The following is a 26,555-nucleotide window of genomic DNA, read 5'->3' as shown; positions in this document are numbered from 1 at the left end:
TTTTGCTGATTCTTCTGCGAATTTTGATGTATATCGCTTGTTTTGCAAGTGATTCCGATTTCCACTGCTTTCCTTCGAATTTCGCTCAAAGCATAAAGGATTTTTACTGTAGTCCCCCTCAATATGATGACTGAGGTTAGTCATCATGGAGGAAGACTGTTTTAGAACTGATGTGAGTGCCATCTACAGGTGAAATATGGAAACACAGTAGTTGTGTGTCGTGTATCACGATGAGTCATACCAAGTGGACCTCGTAACGTTTGCTATCTTGTTTCGTGCTTGTACCTGTGACACACCGTGAGGTGCAAGGGCTGGTGTGGATCAAGGTAAGAAATGGTGCAATGTTTCTAACAAATGTAATTGATTTTTATCGCAAATATTCTATCAGAAACTCGAATTGCCCGTTCAATAGTAAATGACCATCTTGTTATAATTTCGTAGTGGGTGGGCTTTTGAGAGAGTATCAAATGAGGGAGAAATGCGACTGATTGTTCATTTCTTATTTAGAAAAGGAATTACTGATCACTAATTCCGAAACAAAACTAACGACGTATTTAAAAATTACAGGGTATAGTTAAATGTTGTCAGTTCATAATTATTCAATGTGCAAATAAAATGTTTGCAAATTGTAAGATTGAACTTCGCGAACGAAGATTTCGCGTTCAACTCCCTGCCTAGACATGGCTGTTTCTTTGCGTGTGTTCCTTCGTAACTTTCATCCAGCTATAATGTTTACCCATCATCATGATTAGCTAAAAGTTTAAGAAAGCGACACAAAATAATAATAATAAAAAAAAGCCCTACCTCGACATCCCTCTTTTTCGATTTCTTGGCATGTTGCAATGTGGGAGAGAGGGCTTTACTTTTTATTGAAATTTCAAATATATAAAAATGTCTATTATTAATTAATGTACGTACTCCCCCGAGTTGAAGCAAAGCCTACATTTCATAGGACATAATCACGGAAGGGTCAGAGTATGGGGGGTTGTAGAAGCGCCTCCCCGCTCAAAGTCTACATCTGGGTCGTATAGAGAATGTATTAGCACGAATTACTTAACTTTCAAGCTTAAAAGTGCATGGGTTTATTTATTTAACAGAAGATTCCAAATACAGTGTTAGCCAAATAGTAATAACATAGAATAAAATTACATGTGGTTAAGAGACTTGCGTACTTTTAGTCAAGTCTTCTAAAACGTACCAGATTTTCAAAAATGTCTATTTGGCTTGTTAGATTATTATATTGGCTGGGCAGTCTATGGATTAGGCACAATCTCGGCTTCTGATAATCGAAAAGTTGTGTGGTTCTTGTTGAGCGAGACTGCACTCGAAAGTGAAGTTCTAAACAAAGCTGCTCAATACGTTCATTGCAAACAATGGTGCGTATGGTTGAAGAGTTCTTGTCTTTAGATCTACGGCATGATTTTACAATACCGGACAATTCCCCGATTTCTTTCATATTTCGCATACTCACTAATTTAGGACACTTGATCACGATTCTGTGGTTGAAATTTGTCGCTCAAGTGTTACGAAACTGACATTTTTTTAAGGTGACTGGTCGCAATTGGCATTAAACCCCTCTAACGATGCACGGGTATCCTCACGAACCATTCCCGGATAGCCCCACAAACCATTCCCGGATAGCCCCACAAACCATTCCCAGATAGCCCCACAAACCATTCCCAGATAGCCCCACAAACCATTCCCGGATAGCCCCACAAACCATTCATGGATAGCCCCACAAATAATGCACGGCAAGGTTAGGTTAGGCACTTAGTTAAAATTTGGCGTCGTAGTAATATCAGGAATATATATTTCATTCTTTAAGTATTCGAAACTCAAAATCTTGCGATAAATAATGAGCAATTGTGCATTGTCGGTTGCGATCACGGACCCCCTTATTTTGCAAGTTCTACACGTGAGCGCCAAATTTTAACTGCAGATTCGTGATTAGGAGCCCTAAATTATTGAGTATGCGAAATATGAACGAAATCGGGGAATTGTCCGGTATTGTAAAATCGCTCCAGATCTACTTCGTTTCATTAATGTAATTCACTTTTGAATTCCAGAGTGTGCTTTGTGGTCCTGGATTGGCATGAGAATGAGGAACGGAGTTCGAAGGAAAGCGTCACGTGGTTCAACGCCGAGAGCGCGATCGGTTGTTTACACACCTATTAGATCAGTGGACGAGGTAAGGGTGTAAGGTTAGCTTTTTAATGGGTGTAAAACTTTCCTGTATTGGGTCGTATTATTGCAATTGGGTAAATGTTCATGATAATGTATTCCAACAGTCCGTGGCGGAGTGGTTAGCAGAGAGCGCTACGACTCTAGGGGTTCCGGGTTCTAATCCCGGTGTGTCCTTAGTGAATGTCCATCACTCACCTCCATCTTCGCAATTAGCCAAAAGTGGCAGAAATTCAAAGTAAAATAAACCTTGGGCACTATCCTGTTTTAAGTATAGAATTCAGGACTCTGATACCAAATTCAACGTTTATGATTTGGATAAAACTTTTTCTCACCCTGTTTATTTTGGGCTCTTGTCTACTTTCTCCCTTTCTTGTTTTATTATCTTTCTGCTCCCTCTTTTGCCCTTATTTCCATTTTCTTTTATCTGCTCTTTAAATTTTCTCTCACTTTCTCTTTATCACACTTTTCTCTTTGCCTCTTTTATTCTTTCTCTCTCTCTCTCTCATTCTCTTTGTTTCATTCTTTCTCCCTCCTCTCTCTCTCTCTCTCTCTCATATATACCTTCTCTGCCTGCTTTCTACCCACGTTTTTCTTAGGTTAATCCAAACGAGGAGAATGAATGGAACGACTTCGGATGACCGGACCCCTCTCCGATTTTCTTCATATTTGGCATACTCACTAATTGAGTCCTCCTAATCACGAATCTGAAGTTCAAATTTGTCGTAAACGTCTAGAAATTGCAAAAAAAGCGAAAATAAGGTGTTAGTTTTCGGAATGGAAACTGTCGATTTTCGCGAAATTTTTTGTTTCACAACCAAATATATATATTCCTGATACTACCACGATACCAAATTTTAACTATGTTTGCCTAACCTACCGGGAAAATGGTATATTTGGGGCATAGGCGTGCCCAGACCCTTTGATTGGGGGGGGGGGGGCAAAAGCCTTAATGAAAATTTAGTCGTGGAAGAAAAAACCTTATTTTATCTCACTGTTTTAGTTTCATTGCATTGATGTGTGTGTGTATATATATGTATGTTATGTTTTGGAATATTGTTAAATTAGACAATAGATGATATACACGGCCTTGGAATGCAACAACTTTTTGCTTATATATGCCACCTTGTCTGTCACCTATTGCCAAACATAATAATATTCAAAACTTGTTGTGCCTAATGTGCCGCGCTTCTTTTCCTCCAGACAATTGTGTTCATGCATTTAAGACAAACTGTTTAGCAGCAAGAGTCTGAAGTACTTAATGGTTATAACTTCTCTCTGGTAATTTACAATGCATTATAGAAAACAACAAAATTGGGAGCGAAGCGAGCAAGAAAATTTTTTGACTAAAAGTTTTGCAAACTGAAAACAATATTGATTTAACATGGCCCCAAAATTTCATCGGGTGCCATGGCATACTCTTTGGCAATTTTCTTCATTTAGGTCGTTCGGCGCCCAGGGCCAAAACTCCCGCCGCCTTCTAGCTACAGCTTTGAATTTGACTGTAAGAAAGCAGTTACTGCGAGCGAAACCAGCAAGAATTTTCATTTGTATAAAATTTGATATTGAGGAGGGGGCAATTTCCCTTTGTGCCACCCTGCAGGTGCTCTTGGCCGTCTCGAAGAAGTAATACAAGACGTGAAAACGTATTCCACGTTCAGTATCCTTTTGTCCTGCTATTCTTATATTCTACCAGTCTTGCTTTCTTTTACCTCAATGTTTCCCCCCCCCCTTGCCACCCTAGAATTGATTCCCGTCCAAGGTTTGGCATTGCCCCCCCCCTGTGGTTGCGCCACTGCACCTCCTTTCCCCGTAGTTACACCTCCCCCTTAGAAATCTAATATCAACCTAAAACTACATATTTCACACGTATAATTTGATTTCAGTTATACTACGTAATTTACATTAATGCGATAATTTCAAATTCAAGTGTTGTTTTTGAGGGGGCAACACTATTATCGGGGTAATATACCCCATGGAAAAATATATTGCTTGACCCTCCGTTTAAAAAATCTGCGGACGTCCATCGTTAGGGGGGCAACTGCCCCCTTGCCGCCCCGTGCGCACTCCTATGTTTTGGGGTACAGATAAGTATACAGAGTTTTTAATCTCTTTTGAAGAGCTGGATGCGGACTGACGGGGGAGGGGGGTTCTCTCCCCTTCACACATTGTGGTGTCATCACTGCTTTAGTTGCTGTGATTGCTGAAAGTATGTTTGAATTTTACTAACATCTGATAAAATTAAAATTTAATCTGTGATTTGATATATATACAGTATATTGTCAGGGCATTTGATCGGGCAAGAGAATGGGCTGTAACCAGATAGTTGTGCGATTGGAGTCTTGCTTCTCCCCTGCCGACACGAACGAAGAGTCAGATTTCAGCCTAAATTTTGTAGGCAAGACTTTCAGCCTGCATCGTAGATTAAGTTTTCTTTCGAGCTGAAAATCGGCAGAGTTCATTCTTATCTTTACAAATCCACAAACACGGATCTTCGAAAAAGAGGAAGATCAAGATAAGCAAGTTTGCGAAGCAACATAACTTGAACTTGAACTTGGCACTGAAATGAAATGTTCAGATAAGTCTTAGAACTTTCTCATGTCAAGGGCGCTAGTGTCTCATTTGAACGAGGGGTGTGTCAAATCCTTGCCTTAGAAGTTGCGCATTTCTCATTTCTGTAAATTTAACGTAGTTACAGCTATTTTAAAAATATATGTAATTACTTGTACGTACGTATGTTCGAAAACTTTAAATTTCATTGATCATTATAATAGAACGTAGGGACGGTAAAATGGCACAGATAACATTTTATCTGGAGCCTCCGCGGTTGGCCAGAGAGTTAAGTGGGATAACTTCGGATTCGCTACCGAAGTTCCCGGGTTCGAGTCTAGGTTTGGCCATGGGTGATTTATGTGGGTGCCTCTTCATCGGATCATCACGACTCAACCTCATCGTCGCTAAAAGTGGCAGAAAAACAGCGTTAGAAACAAAATACAAACATTTAACCGGGTATCAAATGGATAATCCAAATATTCATAATGATGGATGTCAGATATCCTAATTTACGAAATCCAGATCAAAACTATCAGATATCTAAATTGTCATATTTTAGAGGATGATCTAAAGGTAACACTCAGTGGCGGCGATTACGGGGGAGCGAGGGGGACAGTTGTCCCCCACTTTTTGCAACTTTTTTACCCCCGCACTATGCTAAACCTTATGTACCAAGGGAAAATACACTGTCCTTGACCCCCTTGTTCTGGCACCTTGCGCCCTCAGTTTTGGAACCCAATCTCCGCCACTGGTAACACAGTTAGGTCTTGTTTCAATGTTTAATAAAAAAAAACACTCAAATGCTGATGAAGGCAAAATTTATTGCAAAATAAGACACTACAAACGTAACGTTTCCACGTAACGTAACCTTTTAGAGGTTAGACCCTAGATGGAGGGATAATGTTGAGATGGAAGGAAATTGGTTGGGAAGGAAAAGCAGGGTGCGAAATCCTGGGGGGGGGTCCCCCACCAACAATCTTGGCTTAAAAAATCCCTCCCACTAAAAGTTTCCGGGGAGGAGAGTGTTTTTCATAAAAGCAAAAGGCGACCAATTATTTTTCTACTTCAAATATACTTTACTAAGGATAGTATCGAGAACACACAAAGTAATGTGTTTGTGAGTGTTGCATACTTTCTCTCTCATTCAAGAGACAATTTACAGATCTTAACACCAATGACAAATGTTATATTGATATAATATATTCATAATTCAGGTAAAATATCAATGCAAGACAAAAATGACTATGAAATCTAATCGATTTATACTAACAGGAAGCGAAAACTAAACAAAAATTTAAAACATAATAAAAATATTTCAGCTATTTTGTCATTTGACATCCTTAACCAGTCAGTAAAGGAATTAGTTTGATACTTTTTTAATATCTGATATGTATGAAAAAGTATATACTTAATAATAATAATAGTAAAAATAATGTATTTTAAATATGAATTTACTTGTATATTTATTATTATAAATATGTATTATATGTATAAGTGTATGTATGTGTGTGTGTAGATTAAGATCTTCTTTCCCCCCAATGATTTCGCACCCTGTGGAAAAGAGTATATAGATATTGCTCAGGATACAGACAGATGGAAGGCCTGTGTTGCTGCAGCCATGAACCTTCGGGTTTAAGAAGGCTAGAGCGTTAGTTAGAGGGTGCAAACGTTACGTTTGTAGTGCCTTATTTTGCAATAAATTTTGCCTTTGTCAGCGTTTGAGTGTTTTTATTAAGGATGATCTGGCACTCCTATTGAGGTGTTTGGTCGAGACTTGGGACTGGCTGAGGGAAGGGGGGCATGTTTAATGAAAAATTTGCTATCTGGGGATACTATCTCCCTCACTTCAAGCACTGGTAAATACCAGAGACTTATGAGAACTTCTTGTTTTGTTTGCTTGCGACTATCGACTGCAGAACCTTATAACCTGCGGCAAAATTAGTTTCGTATTGAGAGCTGAAGGAACACGCGTCACGGTGTTGCCATATCATGGGTACGGTACGCAGTGCAGCCTTCTGATGCTGTGTCGAGGAAAACGTGTTATGAAAAAGAACAACAATGATGAAATGTCTTATTGTTTTTCGAGGAAAACGGAATAACAATGATGACAACAATGACGAATGTGCTATTGTTGTCTCTCTTAATTTCCGTCTCCCTTGCAACATGAACGAATTAACGAAACGAGCATTGTTTACAGGTTACCTTTTCAATCCATTCTGAAAATATTTAATATATACACTTTCAATAATCATTTCTTTCCGAAGTCGCCGTTAAAGTCTGCCCATCTTTCAATTATACTGCAACTGAATTGCACAAAGTCCAGTTGGTGGGGCGTCTGACTTTTACGCGGGAGACCCGCGGTGGTTTGGGGAACTCTTTCAAATATCCTTAGCAGGCCTCCCCGATGGGGTAGTGGTAACGTCGTCGCCTTGTAATCAAGGGGTTCGATACCCGGTGGAGGCACATGGCACAGTGGTTCGGATCCCACTTTAAACTGTAGGTCCAGTCCCGATTAGCCTTCCCGTGCATAAAGTGGACTTAAAGCAACAAATGAATGAATGAATCAATCAATCAAATATCCCTAGCGGCTCCGGAGTCGACTCAGCCCAAATGAGTACCTGGGGTAAAGGCGGTTGGTGAACCACATCACCTCCATAATATGGTCGAGGTCGAGAATGTGTGGAGCCCTACCTCCACATCCCCATATGCCTCCATACTTTATTTTGCGTCCATTATTTGTTTTTGTATGAGAATCCGAGAGATTTTATGACTGTCCTTAAAGATGTTTTCTCACCTTGAAAAATTCCCGAATCTTTCAACGAAACGCGCAGTTTCCCTACAGTGGGATGATCTTCCCTCCTATAATAAGAGTAAATATGGCGACGAATAGCGTCTTGCTGAAAGGTATCTAAATTTGTTACGCGTTTACTGATATTCCTCTTCTTTCCTGGGGTTTCCAGTTTTGAAGCCTCGCATTGATTTATTTCTACCACATTATATTCTTCTTTCCCCATGGTAACAATAGTGTTCTTAGACACGCCGACAGCAGCAGCAGTCCTGTCCAGAACTTTATTTACAGAAATGATTGGACCCCCATTGTTTCTCTCTTGCTCAAAATATTTGCGCACAGAACAAACTTTTTCCCGCGTTTGGCCTTTGAGAGGAATTCCTCGAGTATTGCCTCCTGTGCTTGACATTCTTCACACAAGCACACGACATACTCAAGCAGAAAATTATGTACAAAAAAATAGCACACTAAAACAACACGCTATATACAACAAAGAATACTCTAAATTCAGTAAACACTAAACAAACGGACTGGTTAAAATATCACAGCAACGCAACAAACAACACGTCCTGTCCCAACAACATGAAAACTGATCGCAAGAACAATCTCCCGATAAGCGGCAACACCGTGATAAACGTTTTCTGTTGCTAGGTAACCAGAGCTTGGATGAAGCACTGGGACGATTTTGATTGGCTCGCATGCCAGCAACCCACCCTGCCGCAGTAAAGTAGACCCGCTTTCTCCACGTGCTTCCCAAGCGTCAATACCAAACTAATTTTGCGCGCACAATCTAGGGCATATTATTTAGCATCGTGTTTCAATTTGCAAAGCGGTGGAGTGGATGAAGTAGTTAATTGGGTCGTCTAAGTGAAGTGCTCACTTTCACCCACACTGCATACCTGGCGGCTTTCAAAGTGTCCCGCATTGCATGTGCATCTTGCGCGCAACATGTGCTATAAACATATTGCACAAACACACATTCACTCTTGGAAGAATGTATACCTTCCTTCGAAAGTTAGGACACGACCTAGAGTATGATGAATGTAGAGATGTTTACGAAATCAAGATCTCATTTTACTTCATTTTTAGAGTGGAGAAGCCTGCAAAGGCACATATTTAATAAAGAAGGTTGTACTGTATTCTAGAAGAAAACCATAATTTTTTCCTCAGCTGAGGCCAGTTAAACGACGACGGTTAAAGGCAGCCACTGTATTGTATGCATGTGGCAGGCACGTATCTAGAAATATGTTTCGGGAAGGGGGGGGGGAGGTACGAAGTGTCTCAGGAATAATAATAATAATAATATTATAATCATTAATGATTAAAATAATATTAAACTAAATTAATACTAATTACAATACATAAATTAATATTATAGGGTAAACATGCCAGTGAATGGACAATTAAGCACACTGAAGGAAAAAAAATGTGTATAACTGTAATGGGAATGGTAGAAATTTTAGTGAAATTTGTTTCTGACATTCCAAATACCACCTTTATTTTAAATAGAGACTTTCTTCCCATGGCTAGAATAGAACTTTAATTTAAATTATAAAGAGAGGTTCTTATTATTATATAATTTACATTATATTAAATTAAACTGTAATTAGAAAGTATTTGACGAAAATTTCCCCCCATTTTTAATTATTCTCACTCACTTTCCCATACAATTAGCACCAACCCCAGCTATAAATATTGTTAACCCGGATAACAATAAAAGCATGGATCTACTGCAAATTGTTTACGTACAAAAACATAGTAGAGTATAAAAAAAAACAAGTAAATGAACAAAACATCCCAGTTAATAATAATGACCCAGTAACTGAACAGATTAAGATAATTTGCAAACACTGCAACAAATTAAAGACCAACTGAGATGAATGGTAAACAAGATACTCAGTATGCAGTTGTATATATTTATCACATTTTGAAAACTGCTTTCATGCTAAAAACAATAAAGTTCTGCTGTTCGATAAAACTTTAAATAGGCCATTTTCTTCTTTTGAGATCATTTGACGAGAACACCCAATCAGGGATAATCTCACTTCCGATAGGCTACCGAAAGAACATATGTTGTCCCTTTTGATTGGAGGGTTTGTAATACCTTATTATTTACAGAAATATGTGCCACGTTCATTCACTGGGGGTTGTTCATTCACTGGCATGTTTACCCTATTATTATTACACGAATAGGTAAAAATACTGTATAAGAATAGATATAACAGCGCATATTCATTACGTAGCTTACCTGTAGTTAAGATCGGAATAATTTTCATAAAAACAAGTGCCCTGGCAATGAAATTAATGTCAAATAGATGGATAATTGAATATTTATCGAATAACAAACATGAGAAAAGTAAATTTCTGATTAATATTTTATGCATATTATTTTGAGTAATAGTGTACATAAATCTTCTTTGTAATGTCCTTCAAAGCCGTATTATCCCAATATAATCCTTGCCTTCTAAAAAGTTCAGAGGAAATTAATAACCATCGATTATGCAACAAATGCTAATATTTTCATTACTTAATTTTAGTACTTGGCAAGTCTTTCGGGGGGTCTGTGCCAATGTCCCCCTAAATGTCCTTCAAAGCCATATGAGCCTAACATAATCCTTGTTTTCCAATAAGTTCAGAGGAAATTATACAACAACGGCTAAACGAATGTATTTTTCATTATTTAATTTTAGTACTTGATAAGTCTTTCGGGAGGGGGGGTCCGGACCTCCTGGACCCCCTAAATACGTCCTTGGCATGTTGGTAGGCGCGGCCTCTCCGGTGGCGTAGTGGTAACATCGTCGCCTTGTAATCAAGGCGTCCGGGTTCGATACCTGATACACACATAGTTGTTCGGATCCCACTTTAAACTGTAGGTCCAGTCTCCATTTCTCTGTGTGCATAAAATGGACTTCAAACTTCCAACACTCAAACAGGGCCGGATTAAGACGAAATTGGGCCTGATGCTTGAAATCTTCGGTGAACAATAAACACAACGACGTTATAGTTACGTCACAATGCAAAGAATAATAGTAACTGTATAATAAGTAACGCTGTGTCTAGGCGTCCGAAATTGGAGCTCCAAATTTCATTCTAAGATTTATTTTCAGGTTAATATAGCAAGAGAAAACTGTTCAGCTTTCGGAAAATTCTTGGCTGTTTTCATCTGGACCTATTTCAGGAATGAGCCTAATGCTGCAGCATCAATAGCCCCCACCTTAATCCGGCCCTGCACTCAAATATATATTGTTGAAGTTTGTTGCCGCAAAAATTTAAAAAAATCCTTTTTCTAATTCTCCCTCATTTTCGAAAACACGAAATGTCAAATTGTCACAAAGATTAGTTTTATTAATTTTCAGTTATGATGATGGGAATATATCAAGTTTCCCAAGTCCCAAATTGAAAATATTTAATTACATTTGGCATTTAAATTACGCGAAAAAGAAAAGAAAGTTTATTTCACATTGCATTCACCTTGAGTTTAATTTGGAACATCTTCAAATGTCCTGGCAATTTCGATATTTTTCATAAAATTTCTCTTTCACTTTCACCAAAAATGCTACTACAGTTTCCCTGCGCCGAGGGAAATTTCTCTTAATGTAGCAACACTTTCTACAGTAAAGAACTGGTATTTTATTATGGCTACTAACTGCAGTTATTGTAGCAAATTACCGTTAAAACCAGTAACGTGCTTAGGAATTTCTTGGGGTGGGAGATTGTCATTTCTTTCCATATTTTACCGTGGTGGAGTGATTAGCATAGTGTGCTATGACGCCAGGGGTCTCGGGTTCGAATTCCGGCCTGGGCGTTGTTTATGAGTGTCCCTTCATGAATTTCATCATATCACCACTCTTCCTCATTGTCCTGTTTAGCCAAAGTGGCAGAAAGGCGACGATTAATAATATAAATACTTTTCACGTAGAAAGGGGGAGGGTACTGTCACAACTTTCCACTACTGGGTGATACTGTAATATTGCTCTACAGTTTCTATTTTATGCATTCACGGTAAATTTGCTGTACTAATTGCTAGAAAAATAGTAAATTACCATTTTTCTAACTAAATTTACAACAGTGAAGAAATTGTAATTTGCTATCCTAATTATACAATCCTTAGTAATCTTTAAAACAAGTGTTCGCTCGGTACTTTGTCCCGATGCGTATTTACAAATCAAGTAGGTTTGAAACTTATTGTTGTAAGAGTATATTGATTGTCGATTTGGCAACAGTGTTGGAAGTAAATTGTAAGACGTTTTGTTCGGACTCGCGACAGTCAAGGTACATAGAGCGCGACAGTGTTTCGTTGGAGTTCCACCCTTGTCTGGGCTGCTTTGAACTAAGGTGGTGGTAATTTGCCATTGTGCTTTTCTGTGATAACATTGCGTGGATTTGAAGAACCATGTTGAAACAATTTACGGAAATCAAGAACAACGTGAAGTTTACGTTTTCCGTGAACATAGACAACATAATTTTCAAGCTGCACTACAGACTGACAACAATTATTTTGCTTGTTGCTACGATTCTTGTCTGCAGCAGACAATACATCGGCGAACACATTCGCTGCGATGTGGGTGAAAAGAAAGCTTCAAAGGAGTTTCTTAATATGATTAACACTTACTGCTTCTTCATGAGCACGTACACCGTATCAAAGCACTACAATTCGACAGTGGACGTGCCACATCCAGGTGTTGGACCCCAAACTGCCGACGACGAGGTGAAACATCATGCGTATTATCAGTGGGTACCGTTTGTTCTTTTTTTGCAAGCAATACTTTTCTATATCCCTCACTATATATGGCGAGCGTATGATAATGGACAAGTGAAGAAGTTTGTCAATGGCATGGAGTTGTTAATGCTTTCGACACATGACTCCGAGATCAAGTTCACAAAGTATCCTGGTGGCGACACCGTTGTGATTCCGTGCAAAGAAGACGGCGAGAAGAAACTTCGAGAAACTTGCAAGAGCTTGATCGGCCGTTTACATACGCACAGAATTTGGGTAACGGTTTTCGTGTGCTGTGAAATCCTCAATCTTATCAACGTGGTAGCCAACATGTACTTTACAGATTTCTTTTTAGGAGGGCAATTTCTGCAGTACGGACCCGATGTCGTTCGTTATTTCAACATGAATTCTACTAAAGATAGGATGAGGGACCCTGCCGAAATAGTTTTCCCCAAAGTTACCAAGTGCACTTTCTTTAAATATGGACCGTCTGGAAGCCTCGATATTCACCGAGCGATTTGTGTCATGGCTCTGAATGTGATCAACGAGAAGATATACGTGCTCTTGTGGTTTTGGTTTGTGATCTTGACAGCTCTGACAGCTTGTGCTGTGGTGTGGCGTTTCGTGACGATCGTGTTGCAGTCTCGAAGCGAAGCGTTCAATCGCATTACGTTCACAGCAGGAAGTCCAGTAATCTTGAGTAGAGATTCGATTCGCGTAATAACCTACCAATGCCATTTTGGAGACTGGTTATTTTTGCTTTACATTGGTAACAACTTGGATGGCTTTCTATTTAAGAAGTTGATTGACATGTTTACAGTTATGTTGAGTGAAATACATTATTAATCAAAACACATTCACTCTTAAGTTTAAAACCATATTTGTACTTCTGTTAACTATTCCAAGAATAATACAAACATTAATCTGCCTCGACATTTCTGAGAAATTTTAATTTGATAGGAATAGGTGCAAGACATGCATTGTTTATTGTAAGCTTCAGCATGCCACAAATAACTAGAAATTAGTTAAAAAGTGCTGAAGGAATTCTTTCGTTGTGGCATTTCATCACAGTTTAAGTTTGAAAGCACAATAATTAGGTTTGTGCGTGATTTAAAGTTATGCGTATTTTTAATTTTGCAACTCGAGGTAAACTTTCTTTGCGGTTTAGATTTTTGATGATTTTTCAAACATAAAATAAATTTTAAGTTGTGTTCACCTACAGTTAAATAATATTTTTATTGTGCCATTTTATCAAACTGAAAGATGGAAGTACCAGAATTGAGAAACTTGTACTCGATTGAAAAGTTTATGCAGTGTATTTTTAATTTTCTCAATCATTAGCATATTTTGAAATCGTTTTATGGAGCCGATTTCTATGCAGCTGAGAATTTGCATGCTAAATATTTCAATGAGAAAAGGTTTTATTTTGCTTACAACTGCATGGTGAATGTTAATTTGTATGTTTTATTGCAAAAATACATTGTGTGATAGATTTGACTTCCTTTTATTTTAAAATGCAAGAAAAAAACAGTAAATTTAACATGAAAAGTGTAGTTTTTCTACACACTTTCGAATTTATGGCAAGTGTTTTTGAATCACAATCAGATGGCTGTGGCAAAGATTTTTTTTTTCAATTTTCGCGACAATGATATTCTTCATTTTCATTGTTGTTTATGTAATGAGTAATGACGCGCATGTGTTTTCTTGATCTACGAACTTTTTTATGAAATACCTCTGCACAGAAAGAAACTAAATTATTTGAATTAACGAGGTGCGTTTGTTTAAATTTTTGGACAATTCTAAGCAAACGTGCATAATTACTCAAATAATTTGGTTCTGGTGTAGGTACAGCCATTAGGTTATCTCCGATTTAAACAAATATTTGGTTAACGAGAAACTATATATTTTTTGCTAATTCCAAACAACATTTTTCCATTTGTAAACAAGCATTGTTTTAGCCCTGCAATAGTAGTCACGGTTCGTTTTATTATTCACGTATATTTCATTTATTTTTTCCGTAATATTATTTTTTGATTTGTAAACTGCTACAAACTATTTTTTGCTATTTGGAAGAAAATGTCATATTTATAGATTTTTGTAGCAAAAAATTGAAGGGTTTGGCATAATTTTGCCTTCACTGAAATGACCAAAAATATAACATTTCAGATTTTTTGGGTTAAGAGTTAATTTAGGGATTTTCTCATTTTGAAAACAGGATTAAAATGAGTAGTGTATTTGTTCTTGCTTTGCCAAAGTGACATTTCTTTTGACGGCTTACCTTTCAATGGGTTGTTTCCAACTTAACTGACAAGTAAAGCTAAGTAAGGCTCAGCTAACCCTGTCACCCTTCGCAATGACATGTATTTTCTTTGCTTTCGGAGAGTTTTGTCTGAGAATCCTAACTCCTGAGAAATTACATAGTAAATGGTTATAATTAGTAATATCTACTGTGGTATTTGAAAAAATGCAGGGCCGGTTCTAGTTTTACAAATTAAGTTCTCTTTGCAACATCGACGTGTTATATATTGTATAATACATCCCCCTAACAGCTAACAATTTGCAATGAGTCGGGAGAGGGTAGTAAATCCCCCTCATCCCCTAAATATACCACACTGGTTCATTGACTGATTTGATTTTACTTCGCTTTTCTGCCAGTTTTGGCTAATTGCAAAGATGAGGATAAATCAGTAGCGTACCCAGAATTTCATAAAGTTTTTTTTTTTTATTTCTAACTGTTTATCCAAATTCGCAGTACCAATTATTATTTAGTTTATGTATATATTATTATTTTATATTATAGTATTATTATATTATATATTATAGCTTTATTATATTTTTGTTATAGTATTATTTATTATAGTTTAATTATTACTACTACTACTACTAATACTATTAAGTAGTAGAGATCTACATAAATATATTTATAAAAGCAATGAAACGAAATTACTTTCTAGTCATTCGATTTTTAACAAACTCTACTATCATGTCAACTACGTTACGAAGTACAGTCTAGTCAACTGTTATTTGTATATGGTAGGTAAGATATTTGAAATGTGAAGAAAATTCATTAGAACAAGCAAATATATTAAAATAAATTTAAGAAATCTAAGTATGGAACTCACTTTAGATGATGTAGAGGTACAATGTAGAATTCACACTCATCCTTTTACATGTTGCTCAATTCCACTGAGTCTGTTTTTGCGTTCAAAAGTTTTGAGTTTGAATTGAGTCCACTTTATGTACAGATAGGCTAACCGGGACCGACCTACAGTTTAAAGTGGGATCCGAACCACTGTGCAATGTGCTTCCACTGGGTATCGATCTTGGGACCCTTTTATTACAAGGCGACGACGTTACCACTACGCCATCGTGGAGCCCCTCGTTCAAAAGAAGTTTAAAGAGCAACACTTGTAGGTGATTCACGAAGCACCTCTTCAACATTATTTAGTGATGTGGAGCAAATTCAGCATCACTTGAGTCAACAAGGGGATGCAAAATCAGTATCGGGAAGAATGTTATCAATAGGGTTAGGATTTTTATGACTTAGCATTTTTTTTTTGGTAAGGGTGATGTGTTCCCTAAATATATAGAAATTCATATTGTGAAGAAACTAATTGAATTAAGGTGCTTTTTCAGGGCATATTTGGCCATTTCTACGTGATAAAGCATATTTTGATTGATTTTCGGGCATATTCAGCATATTTTCGCTTTTTCAAGGGTCATTTTCTAAGTGGATTCGTTCTTACTCCCATATTCACTGGAGTTTTTTTTTTTTACTGCAGCAAAATCTTTTTCATATTTAATTGAAAATTTACAGAAAGCATTCATTTTCATTGTAAATTTCAATTCATCAGGGCCCATAAAGTGAACTAAAAATAGTATGTATATGAAAATATTTCAGCATAAGTTAGATATTGATGTTTGAAAGTCTAGTTATAAGGGCATATTTTTCAATTTATAGTGCATATTTTGTAAAATTTTAGATCATAAGAGCATATTTTATTTTGCATATTTTGTTGATTTTTAGGTCATAAAATTCCTACCCCAGTTATCAATAATGTCGCCCCACTGCGACGAAGCACTTTCCAATTGTGTGGAATTTTCACAATTCTTGCGAGACTCACTAAGCGACTTTTTGCCAAAAAACTGCAAAATTGAACTTTGCGATCGCTTAGATTGTTTAGGCATATTCACGGATCCAAAACGACACTAAAGATTTGTTCAAATGAGATACACACCAATTCTGCTATCAAAATTTACTATGCACGGGCATGATAATTCACATCTGGATTATCTCGCTGTTCTTACCAACAAAACAGCCTCCCTGATGCCGGAGTGGTTGTGTCGATGCCTTGTAATCAAGGGGTCCCAGGTTGAATACTCGGTGGAGGCACATAGTGGTTCGGATCCCACTTTCCCGATTAGCCTTACTGTGCGTAAGGTGGACTTAAAACACCAAATCAATCAATCAATTAATTACCAAAAAAACATGTCACAATAGTTAAGCTTATTGTCATTCGAATTCAGAAATTGAAACGTGCCGCGGTAAACAATGGGAAGGCGGACTGGTGACTGTGTATTCTTGTCGGCCTAGCCTTTGTCTGCATTAGCCACTTACAACAAACCAAGAACTTTCTTTAGTTATTGCTCATTGTTCACAGAAACAAAATACATTTTCGTTGAACGTTGTTGGAGCCGAGATATAAAACAACTTTTTTTTCTGTTTAAAATCATAGGTGCCCTCATATTTGATTTTCAATAATTCGTGTTTATTTTCAAGCCATTCACTTTTAAAGACGTGTGTGTTTGGAATGATGTGCTTTTCTCTGTGCGGCATGGGAATAATTCAAATATTTATTAGTATTATTCTCGCAAATCTTTGACTTGGATAAATTGACCATCTTTAAAATATTACACAGAATTTTCCATAATATTTCAAGAGCTCAAGGGGGGGGTTAAACCCCATAACCCCCTTCTTGCGTACGCCACTGGGATGAATGGTGATATGATAGGGTGAAGGAACAATCACAAACACACGGGGACAAAACACGAGTCTGGCAGAGAATTCTATTGATTGTGTCCAGGCGTCAGAGCCTAGTTTGTCTGAAAATCCAGTCCAGGGTGGACGTCGAGCTGAGTTTGTTCTGTGTTAACGCTCAGAAAGGCTAATAGGGACTGGACCTAGAGTTTAAAATGGGATTCTAACCACTATGTGCCTCCATCGAGTATCGAACCCGGTACTCCTTTATTACAAGACGACGATGGCACAACTTTTGAAGAGGCCACTCCTTACAGCTCATACCACGCTGGTAATATCTGTGACTTGTAGCTTAATTTATGAAAATGTATTTTCATGACTTTATTTTGGTGGTAGAGATGTGTGAACACCAGGCCCTGATTTAGAGTAAGATTTAAAAATTACTAACAGTCTGACATAATTTGGCCTAAAAGTTATAACTAAAATTGTATATAGTAGCTCCCCACGGTTAGCTTCGGGCCTGGTGAACACTGATTGAAATTAAATTCCTGTCATAAGTTACAGCTGAAAATTTGCCGGAAATTGATACTAGGAATTTGTTTGAATTAAGTTCACTTTATGCACAGATAAGTTAATCTGTATTGGATCTACAGTTTAAATGGAATCTGAACCACTCTGTCATGTGCCTCCACCGGGTATCGAACTCTGGCCCCTTTATTACAAGGCTACGACGATTTAGGCTTGATTTCCCTCCAAATTTACACCGAAACAAACTCAAGTTTTCGAACAACATCAAAGGACCAAGCGACTCAAAATGTGTTAAGAAAAAGAGAAAACAGCTGTTTTAGTACTCGATAGAAAGTTCTTTTGAAACATCTAGAAGTTGATCCTTTGAGATTTGGGAAAGTACTGAATACACGGTTGTATACATCCGCCGCAAATTGCTTAACGATATTGTGTATTTTACGAGGCTCTGAAATTAACAGACTGAACTGGAACATATATTATTAAATAATATAATTTACATATCCAGTGAGTAAAAATAATTATCCCTGGTTGGTTGGGATGTGTTATTCAAACCCCGAGGGTGGGATGATTCACGACAGAGGGGGGAGAAAATTCCCCATCCTGTCTTCAAAAAAGCAGACAAGAAAACCAACAAATAGCGGCGCCAAGTCCAATTTTGCGATTTTACTCCACAATCTTACTGAACGCTATATCCATCTAGCGGCAATTGCATGGTACTTCGTGCTGAAAAACGACATACAGAGACCTCCGGTGTCAGGAAGTTTTACTATCCTTGGTTTTACTACTAGGAGGCTAGATACGAGAAGGGGGCATTGAAGAGCGGGGTCTTGTCTTTTTCCACATTTAAAATGTTATTTGGCACCCCTAGGGGTGGGGGTGGGAAGGGGTGACATGTAAAAATAATCGAAAACGACCGATATTAGTGTGGAATCCTTAGTTTTCGGGGTCGTTAAGATGAGTAGTGACACCCCCACTGCCCGTTCAACTTCATGACACCTCTGGTACCCCTAGGGGTGGGAGTGGGAAGGGGTGACATGTAAAGATAATCGAAAACGACCGATATTAGTGTGGAATCCATAGTTTTCGGGGTCGCTAAGATGAATAGCGACACTCCCAATCCCGTTCAACTCCAAAGAACCTCTGGCACCCCTAGGGGTGGAGGTGGGAAGGGGGTGACGTAAAAATAATTGAAAACGACCGATATTAGTGTGGAATCCATAGTTTTCGGGGTCGTTTGAGATGAGTAGTGACACTACCAATATCGTTCAACGCCAAGACACCCATGGCACCCCTAGGGGTGGGGGTGGGAAGGGAGTGACACGTAAAAATTATAAAAAAAACTACCGATATTAGTGTGGAATCTATAGTTTTCGGGGTTGTTAAAATGAATAGTGACACTCCCAATCCCTTTCAACTCCAAGGAACCTCTGGCACCCCTAGGGGTGGGGTTGGGAAGGGGGTGACATGTAAAACTACATATATTAGTGTGGAATCCATAGTTTTCGGGGTCGCTAAGATGAATAGTGACACTCCCAATGGCGTTCAACTCAAAGTTCATTTTACACTATAGTTAGAATTCATTATTTTCCTGTCTAATAGAAGATTGGGATAAATAAATACCCGGGCAACGCCGGGCAATCAGCTAGTATGATTAATAAAAAAAAGCAAGGAATGTCCTTATTATATATAAAAAAAAACAACTTGACAAGTTTAAAAACAAGACGCTGCAAATACCTGTTGCGCAGCTCACACCTCATTTCCCCACTCCACTCTTCGCATCGACGTTGGTTCGCAGTGTTGCAACCTGGAGGGATCGGAATGGTCTGAGGATTTTCAACGAAATTTGTATTAGCTTTTTCGTGGGCCGTTTTCTACCTGTCGCTGTACAGAACTTCAGCTTACCTTTCGCCAACTACTCTTTTCCTTCTTTTAAAACTAGAACTCCCTGATGGCGCAGTGGTAGCGTCGTCGCCTTGTAATCAAGGGATCCCGGGTTCGATTCCCGGTGGAGGCACATAGTGGTTCGGATCCCACTTTAAACTGTACGTCCAGTCCCGATTAGCCTTACTGTGCATAAAGTGGACTTAAAACAACAAATCAATCCAATCCAATTCTTATAAAAATTGAGAAACCATCCATTTAGATATACTCCTTCTGATTTCGAAAATATGTTGCAACATTGTAAACAATTTATTTGGCCTGTCCTCTAAGGGGCTTTCCAGAGCAGATTGTGGATTTCGTTGGACCCGGCATGAATTGATTTTTGCATTTAAAAAATATGCAGCCAAGAGTAAAGAGCAAGAACATTTCAGTGCTTTAAAAAAGAACACAGGCAAGCGTGTCATCAGATTGCCTTCTCGTAGTGATTGTTGTTCGATGAACAAAAGAACCCCCACCCCACTCGGCTTTAAAAAAAAACACCAGGCCAATGTCTCATTTACAAAATAAAGTCATTCGCCCAGTAGTTTCTCTTCGTTATAAACGTTAACGCGCGTGTGTAATACTACAGTTTACGATCCGCGCACCGCACGCATTTTCAAAGACCGGATTAAATCAAATGAACCACTGATAAACTGATATGAGCCGGCACCGACAATCTACACAGTAAAAATAGTTTGTCATATTTGTTTTAGCTTAATTTTGCTGAGTTGGCACCACTCGTAGTCCCAAGCCCAGAGCAGTACGTAGAAGAGTGGTGGGGAGGATGACATAGTAGGAAGTGCTCCGCAGCGATCTGCGCATATCGGGACTTAACTTGTCAGGCATTTTTCTAGTTGGGGTACATTTGGTTCAACTTAAATTTAAGGTGACTTGGAAGACTTTTATTGCAATTCTGAAAAAGAATGCGCGATTGATCTGTGGGTAATCTTTTCTATCTACCTTTCCCTTTCTATATCATAATATATAATCGATTATATAGTATCTAGATACACATTTCATGTAATTACTCTCAACTCACAAAGTCTTATTTTGCCAAAAAGAAACGATGTGCATTCGAAACTTTCATTGTATTTTAATTGGTACGTATGCATAATGCATTTCCCATTAAGTTGTGAAATGCAAATGAGGAGAAAATATTGAGAGATTACAAGAAAGTAAGAAATCAAATACAATCAGGACATAGGCGTGCGCACGGGGGGCAAGAGGAGAGGTTGCCCCCTAATACTCTCACTTAGAAATTTAGTGTAAAGGAATTTTATCACCGTTATTAAACAATATTTTGCTCTTGTACAAAATAGTATTTTCAAACCGACGAAAGTTCCAAGCAACTACGGAAGGGGAAGAAGGTGCATTCCTATGTAATTGGACTTTGCACTTCGTTCTCTAGCAAATTCTTGCTTTTAACACTCCCACACACTTTGTTAGTTATGTTACTTCTGTGTGTTTTCAGAATAAATTGCCCATAAATTGGAAATCAGTAGCGGCAGTTGCGTGCCAAAACTGAGTGGTAAGAACAGTTTATTTTTTGTGAAAAAAGAGGGGCTTAACCGCCTCTCCCCAAATGGCAGTCACTGTTGGAAATTAATAAATTGTGTTTGTTTTTAATCCGCTGAACGACATCATGTTTGTATGTAAAATAGTATCTGGACCACAGAGAGGGGAAATGAAGGAGGGGGCAAAGAACATTGTTGCCAGGACGGAACTTTGAATTCTTCCAATAGTGATTTTCGGCGGATCCGGACACATTCCACATAATATTATTATTATATCTCAATAAGGTTACAATTAAGCCATACAACATTTAATTTTGAACAATATTAATACAAATAATGACTTGATGCCCTATGTTGTAAAAAAAAATACAAAAGCTACATCTAAGGAAAATGTGATGAATTTACATGAGTATATAAAGTGTTCTATAGTAGCAATGAAATAAAGAAAGGTTTAGAGTTATACACATTTAGAGGAAAGGAAAGTGTAAAAGTGTGTGGGTTTGGATATGAGTGTCTATGGAATTGCTGTTCGAGGTACAGGGGTGAAAATTTTAAAATATATGTGTATGGTGGGGAGGGAGGGGGGTAAGAACTGAAAATAATATTGCTGGAGTTAGAATTTATAGGCATGTGAACGTAGAAGACGACAGAACTGCGCTTTGCTGGTACTGAGTTTGACTTTCGTTCCATACCCATCAATACAATAAAACAGATGAAATTAGGTTTTACTTTCTCAGATTGAACTTTCATCAAGGTTTGTGCCCCCCCTTAATCAGAGGATCTGTGCATGCCTATGAATCAGGATGTGAATGTCTTTACTCGTGAGCATTATTATTTTCAAAATGTTTCTTTCTCGAAATATTTAGAGCATATAAAGGCGATGCTGATGTCAAGAATTGATTATGCGAGAGAAGTATTGAGTTATTTGCTAAGAGTAGGGGCCATTTTTTGTTTTCTGTCTTTTCAGTTTCATTTTTCTCTCTAATTTGTTTTGAATGTCCAATTATGTTTATTGTAAAGGCAATTGTCTGAGGGCTGCACAATATTTTGAAAGAAATGTATGAGCACAGTTGAAGAACGCAACTTAGAGAAATTAAGAATCTAGAAATAGTTACCATGCATTTTGGTTTGGATAGAAACTGGGAAGATAGAAATGGCGTGCTCTGACATGTTGGGCACTTAATTGGGGAGGGGGACCAGTAAATAAAAAAAGGTTAGGAATTATTGATGTGAAACCAGTCATGTATCAAAGGTAACCTCAACAGAATTCCTTAACAATTAACCACTCACTTGAAATTGCAAGCAATTTTTTTTTCGTTGTCGAATTCACACCTCAGAGTTGTTAACATTTTAGAGTGGGTGATATTGTTTCACAATTAACTAAGAACTATTGGCTACTTAGGAATACTTTTCTTTTCAGTCTCGCTGCCCTGTTTGCAAGAGGCTATTTTGTTGCTGGGACCATCTCCTCGTGCACCAGAGCGAAGACCACAAGCTAACCATTTACACGTGCATCATCTGTAACAAGGCGTTTGGCTCCAAGCCGAAGCTGCTGCTGCACCTGACCAACCATTTGCCCTTGTACTGCCATCACTGCGAGATGGTGCTGGAATCGAAGGCATCCTTGGACAACCACGCTGATTTGGATCAACATTTGACGACGCTACCGAAAGAAAGTGGTGAGTTAACTGACGGTAAGGAAATGAATGAGTCCAGTGACAATTCAAAGGAGGAAGAAGATGGTTTTTCCAGCGCCAAAGAGGAGGTGGAGGAAGAGAGTTGTGAAGAGAATGAAAGAGAAGTTAATAAAAGAAACGCCGGGGAAGCATTTGATGAAGAGCGAGTTGTATATGTGAAAAGTGCTACCACTTGCAGTATAGAAGAGATGAAGGTTGATGAAACTAAGTCTATAGTTGAACAAGTAGAAGAGGAGAGTTCCAGACTAACAGGTGGTACCTTAGTACCTAATCCAGCTTATCAAAATGTCACTTTGAGGACTGAACAGCGAAAACTGTTGAAAGCTCGACGCTTGAAACATGTTAGCAAAACTCCAGATGCCCCAGCTTTGCAACAGAAGCCATTAGCTGCTGTGTCACCTCTAATTCACTCTTCAACTGTTGACTCTACTCCAACGCCATCTATCATTGAGGAAAGTGACAGGGTGGCTGCTGATAGTGTGGTGATAAGCGATTTGACCTTCGAAAGCAATACCAGTGAGGAAATTAGGTCTAACTTTGTACTTGTCGAGCATTCTTCAACGAGGAACGAATCTCCTTACATTGTGACTGATGCCAGATCTGAAGATCGCTTTGGTTGTCCCACGGTTGACTCTTCTGACGCCAACACGCCGTCAAATGGAGTGTTGGTCGAGGAAAGTTCTACCAATGAAATCGCAACAGAGTCGAGCCAGAGTGTGAGGACCCCATTGTTAGAGTTTGACAAACCAAATCCAGAGGACACCACAAGAAGCAAGGGTTTGAAGAGGATTTGGCAGAGTGCAATCAAGCAGCCAGGATCAAGAAAATCGACGCCTTTCAGGGTCAGATTTGCTGATGAGAACTCTGAGAATATTAGCTGTGAAGGTGCAGCCCCAATTTTAACACCAAAGGAGATAGGTACGAAACCAAAATCTGGAATCTTCTCGGTTTTCTCAAAGTTCGTGAAGTCTGCTTTTGATAGCTTGTCCTCTTTCTCATCCGCGTCCCCTGACGACTACACGAATTCTTCGCCAGCTTATCCCAGGAACTCCACTCCTCACGCTACCTTATTTAGGAATCCGAGTGGGTTGAATTTCAAGAGAAAACGAGATGACGACGGGAGTCCGCTTGTTTACAAGAGATTTCAAGTCCGACCACGTCGGCCATTGCGACCAACAACTGACGTAACAGCTACGTCTAGACAAGTTACCAGCTCGTACAGCCGAGAAGACTTGAACGAAACTCCGCTCAGATCGTACGCCGCTAGTTACAGCTCACCAGAGACACAGTTTCACACTGCAAGTGATGAAAGTGGAATCGAACGTATTGAATCGTCTCCGTTGGATGGTGTAAAGTGAATAGGTGTGAAATAGGATATGGAAACTCGTACGCTCTGTAACATTATGTACGAGTATGTCGTATACTCCAACGTTTCGCAGCGATACTGTTGAGAGGATGTGGAATTTGAAAGATGTGAATCCCTTCAGCGTTAGTTTTAGCTGAAAACAGTCTGCATGCCTTCTTTCTTGTATTTCTTTGTACTTTTGCTGTACTTAACCCATTTCTTCTTCCTGTACTTTCTTATTGGAATTTAAAATAGCCATATTCCCGTCTCTCTCATTTTCCTCTTCATTTTGAATATTGCATTCAAATATCGTCATGATGTATTTCGTGTATGGTTCTGTTATGCTTCAACAACCTCATTCTCGCCCTGTATCTTATTTCAGTGATTGTAACAATATAATATGCCAATAAAATTGTAAATATTTCGACAACTGCTAACAAAGCACGTATCTATAAACGCACGCGTCACGCCAAAGAAAAAATGTATATTATATTAACACATTTAAAGTTTGTTGTCTACACAGACAATGTCAAGATCTCTGTATTTATTGACTACACAATGTATTGCACATGCTATTTATTTGTTTATTGGCGAAATGTAATTGACTTGTTTTACTGAATCAATTGAAAATATTAAATGCATTTTGTACAACATAAGCATTTTCAGTAAAAGTCTTATGAATCGAATATATTTGTATATAGTTACGTAGGTATTTATTACGTCTGAACTCTCAACTGTAGAGTGGGGTGTGTAAGTATTACAAACAAAATATCCATCGCAATCTTTTATTTTTTTCGAAATTAAAAAAAAAACTCCAATCAATCTGCTTATAATCTCTGCACCAGCATACATAGAAATCCAGTCCCTAAATTCAAGAGAAGAATTAATGAAAATAGTCGTGGACAGTTTTCGCTAATTTTTATCTTGTGTCCTACGGGTTTGTTAGGAATGAATTTTTGGGATAATTTGCTTGGTCATACATATGTATGTATACTATTCTACGTCTATTCATAGTCATGTGAAGGTCCTTAATTTTATGAAGATTTAGTGAAAAATCTAACTAAGGAAAATTTAAATGGTTATTTTTTCAATTGAATGCCACGCGAATGAACATAAAAATGTACTTTTTATAAAGAAATATTTTTGTTTACTTTTCTATTCATGTGAAATAACAACATGCATCTGTTGGCGGAAAACTGGCAATACTTGTACGCTTCTAAACAAGGTACAACGTAAATAGGTGGGCCAGTCTGACAGTATTCAGGAATGTGACAGCGGTTGGAGACACTTATGAGGTTACATAAAACAACTGTTTGAATTATTTTTTAAAAAATTTTAGCTTTCCAAGGATAATTCAACCTAAGTTACATCAAACTAATAATATTAAAAAAATATAATTCTTCATAAAGTAAGGCAAGAATTAACAGGACTGAACAGTTGTTATCTTAATAATTGCTTACGTGATGTCATGAAACGTATTGTGGAGCTTCTGGTGGCAAAGTTGAAAAAGTTGATTACGGTGAAAGAAAATCCTTAGCAAGGGCTTATAATTTTAAGTCATCTAATTCTAATAGTGATCGTTGAACATCTGAGAAAGACCAGTATAAATTCCACCTTAAAGTGAGAATTGCCTATCTTTTTCAGTGTTGTAAATTCGGGGGCAAATTGGCAACTACAGTTTTCATCCCACTGTCACGTCCATGTTTTCAAGCTATGAAATTACACTGATAAAGAAGTGCTTGCCATTTGCTTTGTACTTTTCCGCCAATTATTATTGAACCTTACATAAACGTGAATGAACATGGTATAGTTTACTTACTTAATTTGCTTACTCTGCATCTTGGAAAGTACACATGTCTTAAGACATATCAAATTTTAACGAGTATCCGTATGAACAAATCACTAGCGATTCCGAGAGTTCAATGCAGGAAATGATCGAATACACCCAATTTATCGAGTCACAAAATGTCACTCTCATGTGTGAAAGAAATTAAATATGTTCATACTTTTGAAATCGCCACTAATATTTCTTAATTTGGAGTATTGGTTTTATCTGCTCACCATCTCACCAAGTAAGATAGATCTTCAATAAGATAGACTAAACTACATTTTAATGTGGATATAATCACTATGTTCACTTAAGTTTAAATTTCACTCCACCTTTCACTTCACGATCCATGTTTGACGACCCACTATGTCACGTGCCCGCACGAGTAGAACATATGGTGGATGTTTGAAACGGTGACTCATAGATGGCAGCACTCTGTACGGCGTTCTCACTCCACTTTAATATTGTATATAGAATAAAAGGAAGATGAAATTATACCGGGTGGG

At 38.0% G+C, this 26,555-nt stretch overlaps 1 protein-coding gene across 1 annotated transcript; it reads left to right on the top strand.

Annotated features, from left to right (window-relative positions):
• Positions 1-225: 225 nt before the first annotated feature.
• On the top strand, positions 226-24,866 carry LOC145978699 (uncharacterized). Its single transcript, XM_083111497.1, has 3 exons — positions 226-326; positions 2,067-2,188; positions 22,600-24,866. The coding sequence occupies exons 2-3, from the start codon at positions 2,093-2,095 to the stop codon at positions 24,232-24,234; spliced, it is 1,731 nt and encodes a 576-aa protein (XP_082967623.1). The 5' UTR covers positions 226-326; positions 2,067-2,092; the 3' UTR covers positions 24,235-24,866.
• Positions 24,867-26,555: the final 1,689 nt, after the last annotated feature.

The sequence above is a fragment of the Lepisma saccharinum genome, chromosome 25, assembly GCF_977018435.1.
Source record: "Lepisma saccharinum chromosome 25, izLepSacc3.1, whole genome shotgun sequence".
Classification (NCBI taxonomy): domain Eukaryota; kingdom Metazoa; phylum Arthropoda; class Insecta; order Zygentoma; family Lepismatidae; genus Lepisma; species Lepisma saccharinum.
The sequence above is the reverse complement of the archived record's forward strand: the minus strand, read 5'-3'. Positions and strand labels throughout refer to the sequence as shown.

Bases quoted from the DNA above. Each gene is read 5' to 3' on its own strand.
- LOC145978699 (XM_083111497.1), top strand. From the start codon at position 2,093: ATGAGAATGAGGAACGGAGTTCGAAGGAAAGCGTCACGTGGTTCAACG. The intron at 2,189-22,599 runs GTAAGGGTGTAA...TTTTCTTTTCAG, and splicing joins CTATTAGATCAGTGGACGAG to TCTCGCTGCCCTGTTTGCAA.